This window comes from Silurus meridionalis, chromosome 1 (genome assembly GCF_014805685.1).
Source record: "Silurus meridionalis isolate SWU-2019-XX chromosome 1, ASM1480568v1, whole genome shotgun sequence".
NCBI classification, from domain to species: domain Eukaryota; kingdom Metazoa; phylum Chordata; class Actinopteri; order Siluriformes; family Siluridae; genus Silurus; species Silurus meridionalis.
In genome coordinates, this window is record NC_060884.1 from 4,068,330 (window position 1) to 4,083,949 (window position 15,620).

The following is a 15,620-nucleotide window of genomic DNA, read 5'->3' on the forward strand; positions in this document are numbered from 1 at the left end:
AAAAATAAATGGCATATTTAAGATATTTATATATAAAAATGATATTTGCTTAAAACATGCCTAATTTATAGTTTCTTGTCAGCCTATTGTTATCAATAATTTTTTTTTGTTGCTTTTTTTAATTTAAAGAGATCATTTTTTAACTCCTATTTTGAGTTAATTGGGTTTGTGGTTCTCTTGAACAACCTGGATGCATAATAACTGGTCAACCATCAGCACACGATCTATCAGTGGCTTCATCTGACATTCTGGCTTCAATTCTGGCAAGTTCATATCAATCACTATGTGCTTTTCAAAAGCACGTCAGGAAATGTGTGACAGGAAATGAGAGTCTGACACATGTCCTGTTCTTATAGTGTTATTACATTTTTTGGACAAACAAAAAACACCTACCCCATAAATCCCACCCCTACATAAACCCTATATATAATTTAAAAGGGGAGATAGTTAGGATAAGTTTATTTTCAGACAAGGCAAAGTCAACCAAAGATTGAAGAGTGAAATTCTATTGTTAAAATGCTAATAAAAACAATGCTGGATGTTTTAATAGATGTGCTTTTATTATGTTATTTCATTGTTCTTACATTTTGAATCATATGCACATATTTTCGAATCTTTCTATTGCCTGTAAATTCTATTACTATCACATGTACAGGATCATCTGAGGTAATACTGATGCTCTAGAGCTGCACAACTAGACAAATAGCTTGGATAAAAATATAAACTCTGACCTGTAGACCACACAGTGTAGTCTTGAGCTCAACCATCTCTTAAGATGACACGAGAATACGACAAATCAGAGGAAATATTTGTCTGCTCGAATAAGCTTGTGTTTCCATCTGGTTTCCACATAAATTGAGCCATTTTCAGTTTTCTGAATTTTATTAGGTTGTCAAAATTCAGTTGTGTTGTTTGCTGGCTTCCAGAGCTGCTCCAAGCACCGTGATGAAGCGATGGACATCAGCAAAGGAATTGTAGAGGGGAACAGGAGCTACACGAAGTACATCTGGTTCCCTCATGTCGCACTGCAAAAGAAACTTTTGGTTCAGGTATATGGTGTGTATATATACAGTATATATATATATATAATCTTATTAAATTAAAAGAGGCTACAGGGGTTTGATAACTCGTGTCATACCTTGTAGCTGTGTGTGATGTTACAGATGTTACATAAATGTTACAGAGCAAATAATTTGTGTGAAAGTTAGTATATTTTTACTTGATGAACCAGACACAGTGTAGTTATCAGTTATCGGTTATCGCATTTACAGATTTTGCCCAATTTCTCCCATTACAGTTAACATGTTGTTGCTTGTTGCTGAAATAATAAATGAGAAGGGAATTGACTAATAAATCATTTCTTTTTGGATTTTGGAAAAAAGCAAAAACAGCATGTTAAAAGTAATGGGAGAAATGCCGGGAAAAGTCTCATATCACATGGAACGTCCTTAGCTATAAGCAGGGCAGCGTAAGACCAGGCTCTTTGTCCTTTGGATAAAATTAGTCACACACCTAAAGTGAAATCAGTTAATATCACAGTTCAAATGTGGGTCCCCATCCTATGAATGCATGAAGAGACTGTGTACAGTGAGGAACACAATCCAAATTTTCTATATTCTGATCTGGTGGCGTCAAAACAAATGCATTCCTTGGGGGCTGCTAAACAGGCACCCAGAGAAAGAGCAGCTACTGTAGTGATGCAGGTATATAAGATGTCGTCATGTATTTTTGATTAAAATGTATTACTAAAATAAACGGAGCCTCATTCGTATTATAATTCACGCCAGCAACTTAATTTTTCTGCATCCGGTTTATTTAAAACACCGCATTAAGACCTTATGACGCTTTGAATCCAAGCTGATCAACTGTACAGTGACATTACATCAGGAGCTGACTTTTAAAAGTAATACTCCAATATACATTTTTCCTAGATCGTCCAAATATCAAGAACCGGCCCTGGCTACAAGTAAAACAGCAATGGCTTCGGTAAGGTTAAATTCTAGTTTATGTAAAAATTGTACGTTGTTTTATACTTTCACATGTACTTTAGAGCACAGTGAAATAGCGTCTTCGCATATCCCAGTAATGTAGGAAGCTGTGGTCAGAGCGCAGGGTCAACCATGATACAGCACCCCTGGAGCATAGAGGGTTAAGAGCCTTGCTCAAGGGCCCCCAAGAGCGGCAGCTTGAACCCCTGACCTTCTGATCAGTAACCCAGAGCCTTAACCAGTGAATTACCATCTCCCCAAAAAGCACTTGCTCTTCTAGTAAGTTACAGCCGGTGCCAGAAAGAAATTAGTCTCAGTCTCACCTCATGTATTTTCACGTATGCACAATCTTGAAACTCTTAAAAACATATTTCCACAAAAATAAAATTCAAATAAATATAAAAAAATCCAATCCAAAAAATTATCCAAAAAAATATTCAGCTCAGAAATTACGACACCATTTTAACCCTCTAAGTATCACCAACTAAACCCCAGAGTTTCCACTGAAACACAACTCACTGCGACTCCTCGCTTTTCCAGCTCCTGAAACACGGCTCTGATGGGAACTGAGAAGGAGAGCGAGAGCTGGCAGCCTCTTTGCGCCGGGTCGCTCGGTGTAATAATACGGACGTGAGGTTTCCTCGGATCCGACTTGTCCACGCTGTAGTAGTGCTTCAGCAGATGTTCCAAATAACCAGTCAACAGGACGGACTTCTTCCTCAGATCCTTCATGCTGGTTTTATTAAAGATCTGACCAGGAGAAATATTGATCGTTTGAATGTAAAAAAGTACACATGGAATATTCAAGAAATCTGAAATAGGTTTTTTAGTCTAAATTGTGGTTTAGGTTAAGGAATAAAAACCAGAGGTGGGAAGTAACTGAGTACAAATACTTCATTACTGTACTTAAGTAGATTTTTCTGGTATCAGTATTTTACTCCACTATTTATTTTTCAGACAACTTTTTACTTTTACTCATTACATTTTTACACAAATATCTGTACTTTTTACTTCTTACATTTTCAAAACCGGCTCGTTACTTTAGTTTGAATCCACTGATTTGGTGAAATATTTTGTTTATTTTCACTGTGCGCCGATTTCAGCCGAACAACCGATTTCCTGTTACTGCGCGTCTTTTTCAATCCGCTGGTGTATAAAGTCCTGTCTCTCACTCACCACAGATGTAGACTAGTTTACAGAGCTAACAATCAGCAGAAGGCAGTAAGAAGTTTGGGGTTAATGTGGATGAGACAGAGGGAGTCAGTGATGTAAACATGACTGAGATCAGACACATTCATCGGTGATCATCATCTTTTCTCTGCTTGTGTTCTATATGTGGATCTTCAGCCTGGATACATTCATTAGGTAACAACATTTTTAATTCGTTTTGTATATATATGTATATTTGGCTGTAAAATTATTGTAAACGGCACAAAATTTTATTAACACTATCAATTCAGCGCGCATTTTTATAGAAAATGTAAATACATAAATAAATAACTAAATAAAAAAGAGGCACAATTAAAACCTTCAGCAAAAAATACGTTTATCCACGACGTCCTTTCTTAGATATAAAATAAATAAATAAACTCCAGATAAAAATATTTTTAATCAGTAAACTTTTGTTTTATTTCTGCGCCAAGTCTCAAATCAAACACCAAATCCGCCATGTTTTACACAATTTACCCTCTGGGTGGCGTTTTGTGGGTTTTTCCCTCATAATGGCGACACAAACTTAAATTACTGTCTTTATTGATCGTACAGATAAAAACAATACATCATTCAAATCTGTAAAATGTCTATAATTTTATATATATAAGCTTCCTGACTTGACTTGAAGAGGTGCAGTTTCTCCGGTATCACCTCATTAACTGTCCGTGTGGAAACATAGCAAAGACTCTTAATGATGTCCACACATCTCTACACTGATATAGCCTTTATATTTAATCACTGTACATATGCTTACATACATATCACATGCTGTAAATATGATACATGTTTAACACCTTCAAGCTGCCAGTTTTGGGCACCTGAGCAAGCACTTAACTCACTACTGCTCATTTAGTAAATGAGATCATTAAGAGTCGCTGATAAACACTTCCAACAGGAAGTGGCTATATCTCGCTATCTTTGTCTCTCTATTTTCTCTATCTAATTGTCTCTGTGTCTCTTTTATTAAATGTCTCTGTCTCACTGTATATGTCTCTCTCTTGCTGTCTCTCTATTTGTTTCTCACTCTTTGTAAAGCTGTGTCTGTGTCTCTTTGTCTTTGTCTCTGTCTTTCCTGCTTATTTACATGTCTAACAAAGTTTTGAGTTTTGAAAGTAATGCCATTAGCAAACTATGATTAAAGACTTTCCTGGTTCGATTCTTACCTCTAGTTTCATATTGAACATTTGTAAGACGTTTTTAAAAACAGAACAATAAAAGGTCATTTAAATTGGTTGCTGGTAAATCATGGTATATCAGTGGTGCAGGTGTTGGAGATGTGGTTCTTGTACCTGAGTCACTTCTCATAGACTTCGAGTAACTGAGAGAATGTACAGGAAGGAGAAGTTTTGACCCTCTACCATCATGATCTAAGAGAAAACAGCGGGCTCTTAACTATAGAAAAGCCAAGAGTCCAATAAGCAAAGGCTTGTTTGCCACCCCTCTGGTAGTGTAGTGGTTAGTAATGCAGCCTCTGCTATCTGACTCACCCGGTTCAATTCCTACCCCTTAGCTTTCCTTTAAATTGTTTAAAAAGTTTTATAAAAGAACCAAAAAAGGTCCTAAAAAATCAGGTTCTTGCAGGAGATCCTGTGGCTCAATTGGAAGAGCTTTACCTCTGGGTTGAGAGGTTGCTGGTTCAAACCCCAGCCAGGACTCAAAGTTAAGAGTGTGGAAGGTTCCAGTGCCCATAGTGAGGAAGGTGTCAGAAATGGCTGCGTGGAAGGTCAGATGTGGACGGTTTCAGAGGGCATATCCTGAACCAGGGGGGCAATATTCAGGCGTCTGCCCCCCTGGCATCTGAGAAGCTGAAAACAGGTGGTTATGAAGCAAGAGCATCCAAAACTATCACCCTTCATTATATATTTATTTTTTTGTAACCCAGCAGATCTTCACAACCCTTGTTCATAGTCACCCACTCCATTGCTCACCACACACTAACCTCCACACAACTTACCCAGAGTAGGGACAAGCCAGATTTGAACCAGCAACCTCTGAGCTCAGAGGCAAGGCTTTTACCACAAAGCCATCAAGTCCCACAATTCACCTTCTTTTTTTGGGGGGTTTATCCTTCGTTTCATGCTTCAAAGCAAGAAATTCAGACCAGAAAGAAACACAGAAAGCAGGATTCAAACCCTGAACCCCACCAACAGCAAAATACCAGTCTTAACCCACTGAACCATCTGGAAAGACAGGCTGTACTACTTCTTTAGAGCAGGTCTATTTTTTTTTTCAAACCATCAACGCAAGAATATAATGCAAAAGACAGACTTAGGAAACAAACCCAGATCATGACTAGCAGGGATAATGCAGGATTCGAACACTGATTCACACCATTAGCAAGGCACCAGCATTAACCTACTGAACTATCAGGAAGGACAAGCTGGGAAGCTTGATTAGAGCAGGTCTATCTTTCTTTACAAACCATCAACACAAGAATTTAACGCTAAAGAAAGATGTAGGAAGCGAATACAGATGTAAGTAGCACAAGTTGAACCCACATTGTAAATTGCAGGAAAATAGCAGGATTTGAACCAAGATCCACACCACCAGTGAGACACCAACGTTAACCCATTGAACCATCGGTGAGGACAGGCTAGGAAACTTGTTTAGAGCAGGTCTATCTTTCTTTACAAACCATCAACACAAGAATTTAACGCTAAAGAAAGATGTAGGAAGCGAATACAGATGTAAGTAGCACAAGTTGAACCCACATTGTAAATTGCAGGAAAATAGCAGGATTTGAACCAAGATCCCCACCACCAGTGAGACACCAACGTTAACCCATTGAACCATTGGTGAGGACAGGCTAGGAAACTTGTTTAGAGCAGGTCTATCTTTCTTTTCAACCCATTAAAAACAAAAATATATCGCTAAAGAAAAATGTAGGAAGTGAATTCAGATCGTGACTGGCAGGCAGTAAGCAAGATTCGAACCCTGAACCCCACCAAAAGCACAACATCTGATTTAACCCACTGGACCATCAGAGAAGACAGGCCAGGAAGTTTGTTTAGAGCAGGTCTATCTACCTTTAAACCATCAACACAAGAATATAAAGCTAAAGAAAGATTTAGGAAGCAGGAACATAACTAACATCGCAACTAGCAGGATTCAAACCCTGATCCTTACTATCAGCGAGGCACCAGCCTTATTCTGAAGAACCATGGAAGAGATCAGACTGGGATGCATGTTTAGATGAGGCACAAGCCTTAAACCACTGAGCGACCACTGCTGAAAAGCATGTGTGCTTTTTGGAGGGTTCATACTTTGTTTCATGCCAGCGCAGTAAGAAAGAAGGCATGTAGGACTGGCTTTGAAACCTTATCACCAGCGTGGACTATATTAAGGACCATGTTCAGGCACAAGCATTAACCCACTGAGCTACCACAGAAGTGCTTTTTTTTTTTTTTTTTTTTGGTGGGGTTATCTTTAATTAAAAACCAGGAAATCAAGAAATTAATCCAACACAGAAAGGACAGAATTGAAATGTTTTCAGAGTGGACAAGGTCCAGAGGTTTTATTTACCAACACAGCAACCACCAGCTCGACCAGGAATCAAACTCTCAATCTCATGTGGACCCTGACATTAACCCACTAGGCTATCTATCTATCTATCTATCTATCTAATATGATGTTAGGTCCAGTTAACAGCTAAAACAAGTAGAAGTAATAACTACTTTTTACTTAAGTACATGTCTGAGCCAAAACTTCTTTACTTTCACTTGAGTAAAAAAGTATAATCAGTACTTCAACTTTTACCCGAGTATTTTAAAACATGAGGATCTGTACTTCTACTTAAGTAAAGGATGTGTACTTTTGCCACCTCTGATGATAACAGAAAGATGGATAGATGAGAGAAAAGGAGTAGGGCAGGTTCGTAGGCCATGTATTTTGTGGGTGTGATATGATCTTCACTGATGCAGCTTCAGGTATTGAACCAGCACCTGACATGAACTATTTAATCATTTACTAACTACATTAATCATTTTGCAATAATGTAGGAACTTTTCTGAAACACATGCTTGATACATGCTTATACAAGACACATGTAAACTGGGGTGTCAGTAACTAAGGATTTACATAGTCGAACGATGACGACGACACCAGATAGTCATAGAACGATTCCTCATAATATTTAAAACTCACGATGTACAGAGCATCATACAAGATATAGAAGAAACTGTAAATGAAAAAATATATTTTTTATATTTTATAAAAAATAAACTTGAAAAATAACTAACTGCAGAAAGGCCACACAGCAGACTGGATTTGCATTTAACATGTTGGAAAATCAAATTAAATTGTCTACATTGTGTAAATTGTACGGTGGCCGAGAAGTGCAAAAGACATTAACAAATCTGAAAACAAAATAACAAATGCAAAAACAAAACAACAAATCCGAAAACAGATTAACAAATCCGAAAACACAACGACACAACGGATTTGTTGTGTTGTTTTTGAATTTGTAATTTGTTTTCGGATTTGTCAACGTAAAATTGTCTATATGAGTGCGCTCTAAGAACCACCAACAAGCCATTGAATTAATTTTTTATTTTTTACAGAATTAAATGAAAATACCTGGAAAGAATCTGTCTATCTACCTGATATATATTTATTTAGAGGTTCATTTCAATAAAATATGTGTATTGTCTTACCTCTAAACTGGCCTGTAGGGGACACACCAGTAAAATGGGTTGATTTGAGAGTCTGAATCCACTAACTCCAGGCTGCAGACTCATCACTGCACAAACACGTGAAATTTACATCGCAGTTACCTAATTCCACCACAAGGGGGAGGCAATGTGCTAATGTATGTGTTGTACTGGTTTGGAGTTTTAGTTCTTATTATTAAGGACTTAAAAATGATTTCTTTATATACCATTGGTCATTTGAAATCTCGTGTCCAATTTGTGTCCCCACCAACCGAGAAGCCTAAGAGACATATAGAGAGGAAGGAAGAGAGAAGATATTTTTGCAAATGCCAGTATTTGGTGCTTGACTCCACACTTGGCGCTTCATTAAATACAAATGTTTAGTGATTAAACATTGATTTAGTGATTTTATATATAACAAATAGTATTGACACTCACGCAGGTTTCACTGTGTACGCATGTTTCTCGTGTATGTACGCTCCAGCCAACCCGCCTGCTCCAGAGTTCATATACTGAGAACAATACAGAGAAATGAACAGACCTATCATCGAAAAAACATCATATTCAAGATAAAACCTTAAGATCATACAAAACAATGTCATCCAACAGAATTCAGATCTACTGCACAAACACATTTTATAACTTTCAGATTAAAATTTTAGTATTTATAAAAAATTCAATATTAAATTTTTACTAGTTGAAAATGTGTTATTTATAGAGTACCAATGAAATGCTATATAATGTTAGTGATCAAAGAAACTGACTTGTAACTACTACAGGCTGAAAATAAATAAAAAATGATGAGTGTACAAACTCTAAATCTTTTAACGAAAAGAAAATATTGCTATAAGAGAAAACTATTGGAAATAAATCATATTTTTAGGCAATTGTTTTCCTATAACAGCAAACTTAAAACTATATTTTTTTATTTATTTATAAAAAAAATTCCATTGTTGTCCATACAATTATTTCCTCTAATTCTAACACTGAAAAAAACATGGAAACAGAAAAACTTCAGATCTCAACTCACTTTATAGGTGCACCAGCAGGCAAAATCAACCCCCCAGTCATGCAGTTGCAGCTCTGCATTTCCCACTGCATGTGCACAGTCGAAGCCTACATAGCAGCCCTAAACACACATACACACACACACACACACACACACACACACACACACACACACACATTATGCTCTCAAACTGTAGTGCAAAGCCAACTTCACGATGGTGGACTTTATCTGGTTTCTCAGTAACAAAGAAATGAAAGCTGAGCAAATGAGTGTCATTGTTAGCAAACAGCTGCTAAATAAGAATAAATATATCTGTTTTAAAGAAATTATTAAGCTTCATAGCTTGTACAACCTGGGCCTGGCCTGCTTTGGTAATGACCTCCATATTAAACAGCTGGCCCGTGTAGTACTGGACTCCACCAAGCATCACTACGGCGATGGAGTCTCCTTCTCGCTTGATCGTGGACACAATGTCCTCCGTCCTCAGGGTGTCCTCGCCCTAAAACAGACAAGGAATCATTTATCAGTGCCAGTAGTATTAAATCACCTCTGAACAAAAGGAAAGAGTGGCTCCTTGGCGATCACAGGACAGAACATAGTAGATCATTAGTTGAAGTAAATATGTGCAGAGAAAATGGCAAAGAATTACAGCTCTGGGTTTCAGGAAGACCATGCTCTCGCTGGGGTCAAATCCTCGGAGGCGTATCTGAGATTCCACAGCATACTGTATAACACACAAAATCCAATCAAATCAATATAACATCAATTTTCATTACATTGGAGCGATAGACACTTTAACTTCTCTACAAATGAGCCTCAACAATACAGTCAATTCAGTAAAGTAGTGAAAAAATTCAGGCTAGCTGTGCTTAGCATTAAAATAGCTTATGCCAATATCATCTAGCATTACTAGTATTTAGCCTTAATTTAAAAGTTATTAATATCAGTAGTGGTCTAACAATTATTATGTTGAGATATTTATGAAACATAATAAACTTAATGTATGAAAACTCACTTAGACGTCGAAGGTCAGATGCTTTTTAAACTGTGTATGGTATCAGAACAGATAAATAAATGTTTTTATAACCTTGGTTTTAGCAAAGAGAAGCCATTTTGACAGGGTCCAAAACAAAAACAAAATTGAGGTTTTTAAACTGGGTATCAAAACAGAAAAGAAATCGCATAAATATGTAATTAGAACAAGGAGGAGATTAGCAAGACTTCCAATAAAGAAAGAGAAATTGGTGGATTATGCGAATATGCAAATGAAGTCAATCAGACTTTAAAAGTGGAAGAAATTTGTAAATGATCAAAGTACAAAATGTGAGAATTTTTGTTTTTATTTGCACTTGTTAGCATCATCTAGCTTGTGCCATTGCTGTATTGGATGTGCCTCCTAAAGACCTTATAGGATGTGCTGACACTGCAATAAAGCAGTTGTTTTCTTTTTTACCCATGACTAAAAGCTTCTTCATTTTGGTAAAGTTACATTTTTATGTCAAGTGATAGTAAAGATCATTTCAGCTTTGTTTAAGTAAACTATTTTGCTACTATTTCAGCATAAAATTCTAATTGTATTCACATGCTAACTCGCTAAACTAAAGCAATTTTACAAACACAAAGCTTATTTTATAAGTCTAAATATCTGGTAGAATAATTTACTATTCACTAATATTTTGCCACCCTGCAAATGTGTCTGAGTCATCAACTGTTACCACGAAGTTGGAGGCACACAGTTGTATAGAAAGTTAGGCGGACGTGGTAGCATTTTTCCCTTCTTAACTTAACTGGCCTGCTATAGAACACTGACCTCAACCCTATTGAACACCTTTAGGAACACTGACTGCACTCCAGACCTCCTCATCTCACCTACATCAGAACCTGACTTTACTAACATTATCCAAAATCATCAGAATCAGAATGCGTTATTGATCCTATTGGCAAATTGTTGGGTTTAAGTTGCTCACAATAAAATGGAAATAAAATAAATTATACCAAATTTCAATAAAATATACATATTAACTTATATATTAAGTGAAATGAAAGGAATTGTGTAGCAGCGTGAAATAAAATGTGTAGCAGCACTAAGACAATGGCGGAAAAGTCTAAAGACTACAATGATGATAATTGCACATGTAGCTATTATTATTATTATTACTGCACTGTATTATTGCACATGATGTTAAAAGATATATGAAAATCTATAAGTATAAATATATTTACTGTATATTGCCTATATCCAGCTGTTTAACATACAGAGGGAGGAGTTATACAGTTTGATGGCAACAAGCAGAAATGGCGCTCTGTGGTGCATCATGGAAATGCAAAAATCTAGTAGAACATCTTCCCAGAAAAAAGTCTATAATTATTCTATTATAACAGCAAATGGGGATAAAATGTAGAATGTTCAAAAAGCACATATCAAACTTATGATCAAGTGTTCATATACCCTAGAAGAATTAAAAACATCTTCATTTTTGTGTTTTAGTGCACTTTAGATGAAAGATGCATGTATATATGATGAAGTGGAGTTTCTTTATGAACACTGTGTGCATATGTGCGACTGGGAATCGTGCGACATCTTTAAAAAAAGTTTGTCCACATTGTCCACACTTTCCCTCACAGCCGGTGTCTTTAAATTAGCTGGATGTCAATAATTCATCGGTAATTTGTGTAATTCGACGAAATTCTCAAAAAAGATATTAATAAAAATCCAGTTGCGATAATGCACTTGTTTAATCTGCAGCATCTACTGAATGATCACAAAGGGATGAAGGATAATGTGTAACTAGGATTTCTAATAGGTGTGTTTGAACGCTTACAAGGTCAGAAGGAAAGGCCTTTTCCTCCAGAACGATTTTGTGCCGTTTTGCAGTGGGCTTGTAAAATGCAAGCTGTTGGGGAAAATAAGATCCACTATTAATTATATATTATAAAGTTACAAATAAATGTTTGATGCTCCGCTTTTCTGACATCAAATCTAAAACGTTTTCATTGGAATTATATACTGTACCAGCAGAAGGTGCAGATTGACAGTCAAGCCGTTCATTAAGGCCACTTCTTCTGGTTTAGCGCCTTATTATATATAACACACACACACACACACACACACACACACACACACACACACACACACGCCTATCTCTTAGTATATCTCAGTATAAAAGCATATATTGCACATTATACCTCAACATTAAACTCTTAAATCTGATTGGCCAAAAGTTTTTAATACATTTCCTAGAAAAGAAGCTCAGTCAGGATCGGTGTAGTATGGATGTTTAACATGAAATTGTCCTTAATATTATTCGTTTTAAATTTAGCATTGTTTAACAAAAAGAAAAAAATATGATCTATGTTATGGAGGCATTAATGGAAGGTGTCTTTTTTTTTACCTCAAGAGTGAGAAAAACCACAGTCCTTCCATGTACACTATATGGACAAAAGTATTAAGACACCTGACTTCTCTAGCAGTATGTGATTTAAACATCCAAACACGGAGGTACACAATTGTATAAGTTGTCCATTACTAGTAGACCCAATCCTGCTCCAGCATGACAAAGCTTCAGTGCACAATGCCAGTTCCATGTAGATATGGTTTACATGGGTTGGACTGGAAGATCTTAAATGGCCTGCTATAGAGCTCTGACCTTAACACCTCACCTCACCTACATCAACACCAAATAAGGAGTAAGTGTGGACTTGGATGTTCAGAAAGCGCAAATGAATGTTATGGTCATGTAAACGTTTGTCTATATTTTGTAGCTATAAATAAATGAAAAGACCATGCGGCCAAGCTGTTTGGTTCTTCATTCAGAATTCAGTCATTTCTTGGAGTTTAGAATTTGAGTAACTCACAATCAGGTTGCAAGAAGTGTTTTATAAATACATCAGTTCTTTAATTACCCACAATCTTTGCCATGAGATCCTCCAGATTGTTCTCAGCCCAGACCCAAGGGCGTGACCCCATCACATGTCCATGGGCTCCTCTGTGAACAAGCATTTTCAGTCTTGGTTTAGAAGTTCAATGATTGACCCTGGTTGATTAAACAAAATTACAAGCAATACAATGTATATTCATAATGTATTACACTATCACATGTCCATTCAAATTTCCATTTATATTATCTTAATAATATCTTAATAAAAAAGCCCCCCAAAAAGTGCATCCAGCTTACATTTTGGCCCATTTCTCCAACTCTTCATTAATATACTTCTTGGTATTTTTGGGTTGTAGTCCCAGAGAGTTGCCTACAAAGTAAACGCAGTCTTCTGAGCCATCCAGGAGTGTCAGGTCAGCTGTAAGGAACAAGACATAAAGCTTCAAATCTCATACACAAATCTAAATCTAAAATACAGCCATTAAAAAACAAATCTCTTTCATTCATCTTCACGTTACAGTATGTACAGTATTGTAACACCTTTTAGAGTCCATCCCAACAATGAACTCTTTTCTCTGTTACGCTCAGGGAAGAGCTTCCGCAAACACAGAGAGAATGGGGGGGAGCTTCTTCCTGTAGGTCATTCAGTGTCTAAACAAGGAAACACCCAGGGACCACCCCTAGTACTGGACCTCTCCATCTTCTCCATTCTCACTTTATTCCTTCACTGAACAATTATTTCTGCATAGCCTTTGCACTATTATATGACACCTTTACTCTGGACTGTCACTTCAACTCTGGACTTGCACAGTACAGTGTTACTTTATACCACACTATACTGCACATGGACACTTCAAGGACAATCACACTAACTAAAAAACTTTCTTCGGCTTCTCCCGTTAGGGGTCTCCACAGCGGACCATCCGCATGTTTTGATTTGGCACATGTTTTTACGCTGGATGCCCTTCCTAACGCAACCCTCCCCATTTATCCGGGCTTGGGACCAACACTAAGGCTTGTGCAACCCTAATGGCTGGGGTTTCAAGGACAATGACACTAAATTACCTTAATTTGTACTTTGCCAATATCTGTCATAGTCATCCCTCCCTTTTGAGAATACATATATATACATTTTTTTCCTATACTTTATTTATTTATTTACTTCTATATTTTATGCTTTTTTTGTTTAAATGTTGGACAGTCGTAAAAAAGCATTTTACTGCACGTTGTACTCTGTATTTTGGTGTATGTGACTAATAAAATTTGAATTTGAGTAAATACTAAATGTGCTATTGATTGTCACTGCTTTGTAACTTGAATATGGTTTAACTTTATGTAAGGAAAAAAAATGCATACATGCTGTTTTATAAAAAAAATAATAATAATAAATAAAAAAGTGCTGAACTATTTACATTGAGGAAGATCTGCTACTTTTGGAACCAGGAATTCCTGACGCAAATCCCGCAGCTTGTCGTGTTGGTCAAAGTATTCAGCCACATCCCACGAAGTGCTGCTGCAGCCCAACTGACTGGACACCCTTTCAATAACTTCTTGTGGGGAGCCTGCTTCTGACAGATCCATGGATAATCTACAGATAGCAATGCACACTTATACTGTATATTAGCATAAATGCAATGCAAATGTGTCTTCTTTTCAAGATAAGTACGCAAAAGAGTGAATTATTTGCAAGCAGGAACTTTGACCAGTTCACAGTTCACAGTCTTTCTGGAATAACGCTCTTAGCCGAATTCATTATCGTATACATAAACATGTATGTGTGTAAACATGTACTAGATATACATGTCTTACTAGGGGGTGTGGTGGAGGGGTTTAATCATTGAGTATATTATTATACAAAGCATAATGTTAGTTGGAAACAGAGGATCACACATCATCCAGAGACTTCCAGTTCAGTGAAACATGGTGGTGGTTGTATTGCATTTATACATTGCAAACACTCTTATGCAGGGTAACATACAATTATTACATTTATACAACTAAGCAGGTTGGGGACCATCAAGAGTTCAGCAGAGGCAGCTTGGTGGTGCTGGGATTTGAACTTATGATCAGAATTCCTTATCCACTGAGGTACCACTTTGGCCTGATTTTGCTTAATTAAGCAACATTTTTTTACAATGAAATATATATACAGGATTTGTCACATAAATAAAAAGATCCTTGCAATATTACGAGCCTCAGAGTCACAGTGATCTTGGACTACACATAATGTTATGTGTGTTTTTAATTTGGACAGACTAAACGAGTCAGACCATTCCTCCTGGATGCTGATGCTAATGTTATTCCTTAAATAAAGGAATAACATTAATTAGCCAGTTTAATAGTAATTTTGCCCCTTATCCCAAATACCACATTAGGATTTATTGTCATGACAAGCAACAACAACACGTAAATTCTTATATCATGTATTTTAATCAAAAGGAAATGTGCTTACCTTTTCACAAATGTAGAAAACTTTCCTCAAACGGTTTAGAAGCTTCAAAGTCTGTATGGCGCACGTCCGAATGTAACCTTTCACCCTGCGTGAAAATATCATACGATGCTAGCTAATGATTGACAATTAAGTCACTCCTGTACTCGATGTGAAGTGCATAATACAGAAAAATCCTGTGGTACTGATGTTTTCACCTTAAACTACAATGTAGTACACTGACTCACTAATCTAATGGCTTTGGATTTGGAACAGTTCACATTTATGGCTTTAACACACTGTGTGTAAAAGTCATAAATGGGAACTGTTCCAAATCCAAAGCCATTAGATCAGTGAGTTTAAATGTTGGTACTATAACTGGTAAATGGAGATTTAGCTGATATGATGAAGAGGAAAATGTAGATATGTTGTGTGTTCAGGAGACCAAGTGGAAAG

General features: G+C 36.7%; 1 protein-coding gene across 2 annotated transcripts; it reads right to left on the reverse strand.

Moving 5' to 3' along the window:
* Nucleotides 1–539: 539 nt before the first annotated feature.
* kynu (kynureninase) lies at nucleotides 540–15,265 on the reverse strand. Of its 2 annotated transcripts, XM_046852033.1 has the most exons (14): nucleotides 15,189–15,265; nucleotides 14,149–14,324; nucleotides 13,034–13,154; nucleotides 12,762–12,844; nucleotides 11,872–11,933; nucleotides 11,681–11,752; nucleotides 9,508–9,582; nucleotides 9,211–9,357; nucleotides 8,880–8,978; nucleotides 8,288–8,361; nucleotides 8,077–8,129; nucleotides 7,853–7,938; nucleotides 2,508–2,738; nucleotides 540–1,025 (listed from the first exon to the last, which is right to left on the reverse strand). In XM_046852033.1, exons 2-14 carry the CDS (start codon nucleotides 14,315–14,317, stop codon nucleotides 900–902), a joined length of 1,398 nt encoding a protein of 465 aa, XP_046707989.1. In that variant the 5' UTR covers nucleotides 14,318–14,324; nucleotides 15,189–15,265; the 3' UTR covers nucleotides 540–899. The 2 variants fall into 2 exon arrangements, with proteins under 2 accessions (XP_046707989.1, XP_046708069.1); XM_046852113.1 differs by lacking the exons at nucleotides 14,149–14,324; nucleotides 15,189–15,265 and having other exon boundaries at nucleotides 12,762–12,892; nucleotides 13,034–13,109.
* Nucleotides 15,266–15,620: the final 355 nt, after the last annotated feature.

Excerpts from the sequence above, each read along its gene's own strand:
- kynu (XM_046852033.1), bottom strand. The coding sequence starts at position 14,317 with ATGGATCTGTCAGAAGCAGGCTCCCCACAAGAAGTTATTGAAAGGGTG. Across the intron at positions 12,845-13,033 it reads TTGGAGAAATGGGCCAAAAT|AGGAGCCCATGGACATGTGA; the intron begins GTAAGCTGGATG and ends GCTTGTTCACAG. Across the intron at positions 9,583-11,680 it reads AGGCCTTTCCTTCTGACCTT|TATGCTGTGGAATCTCAGAT; the intron begins GTAAGCGTTCAA and ends TGTGTTATACAG.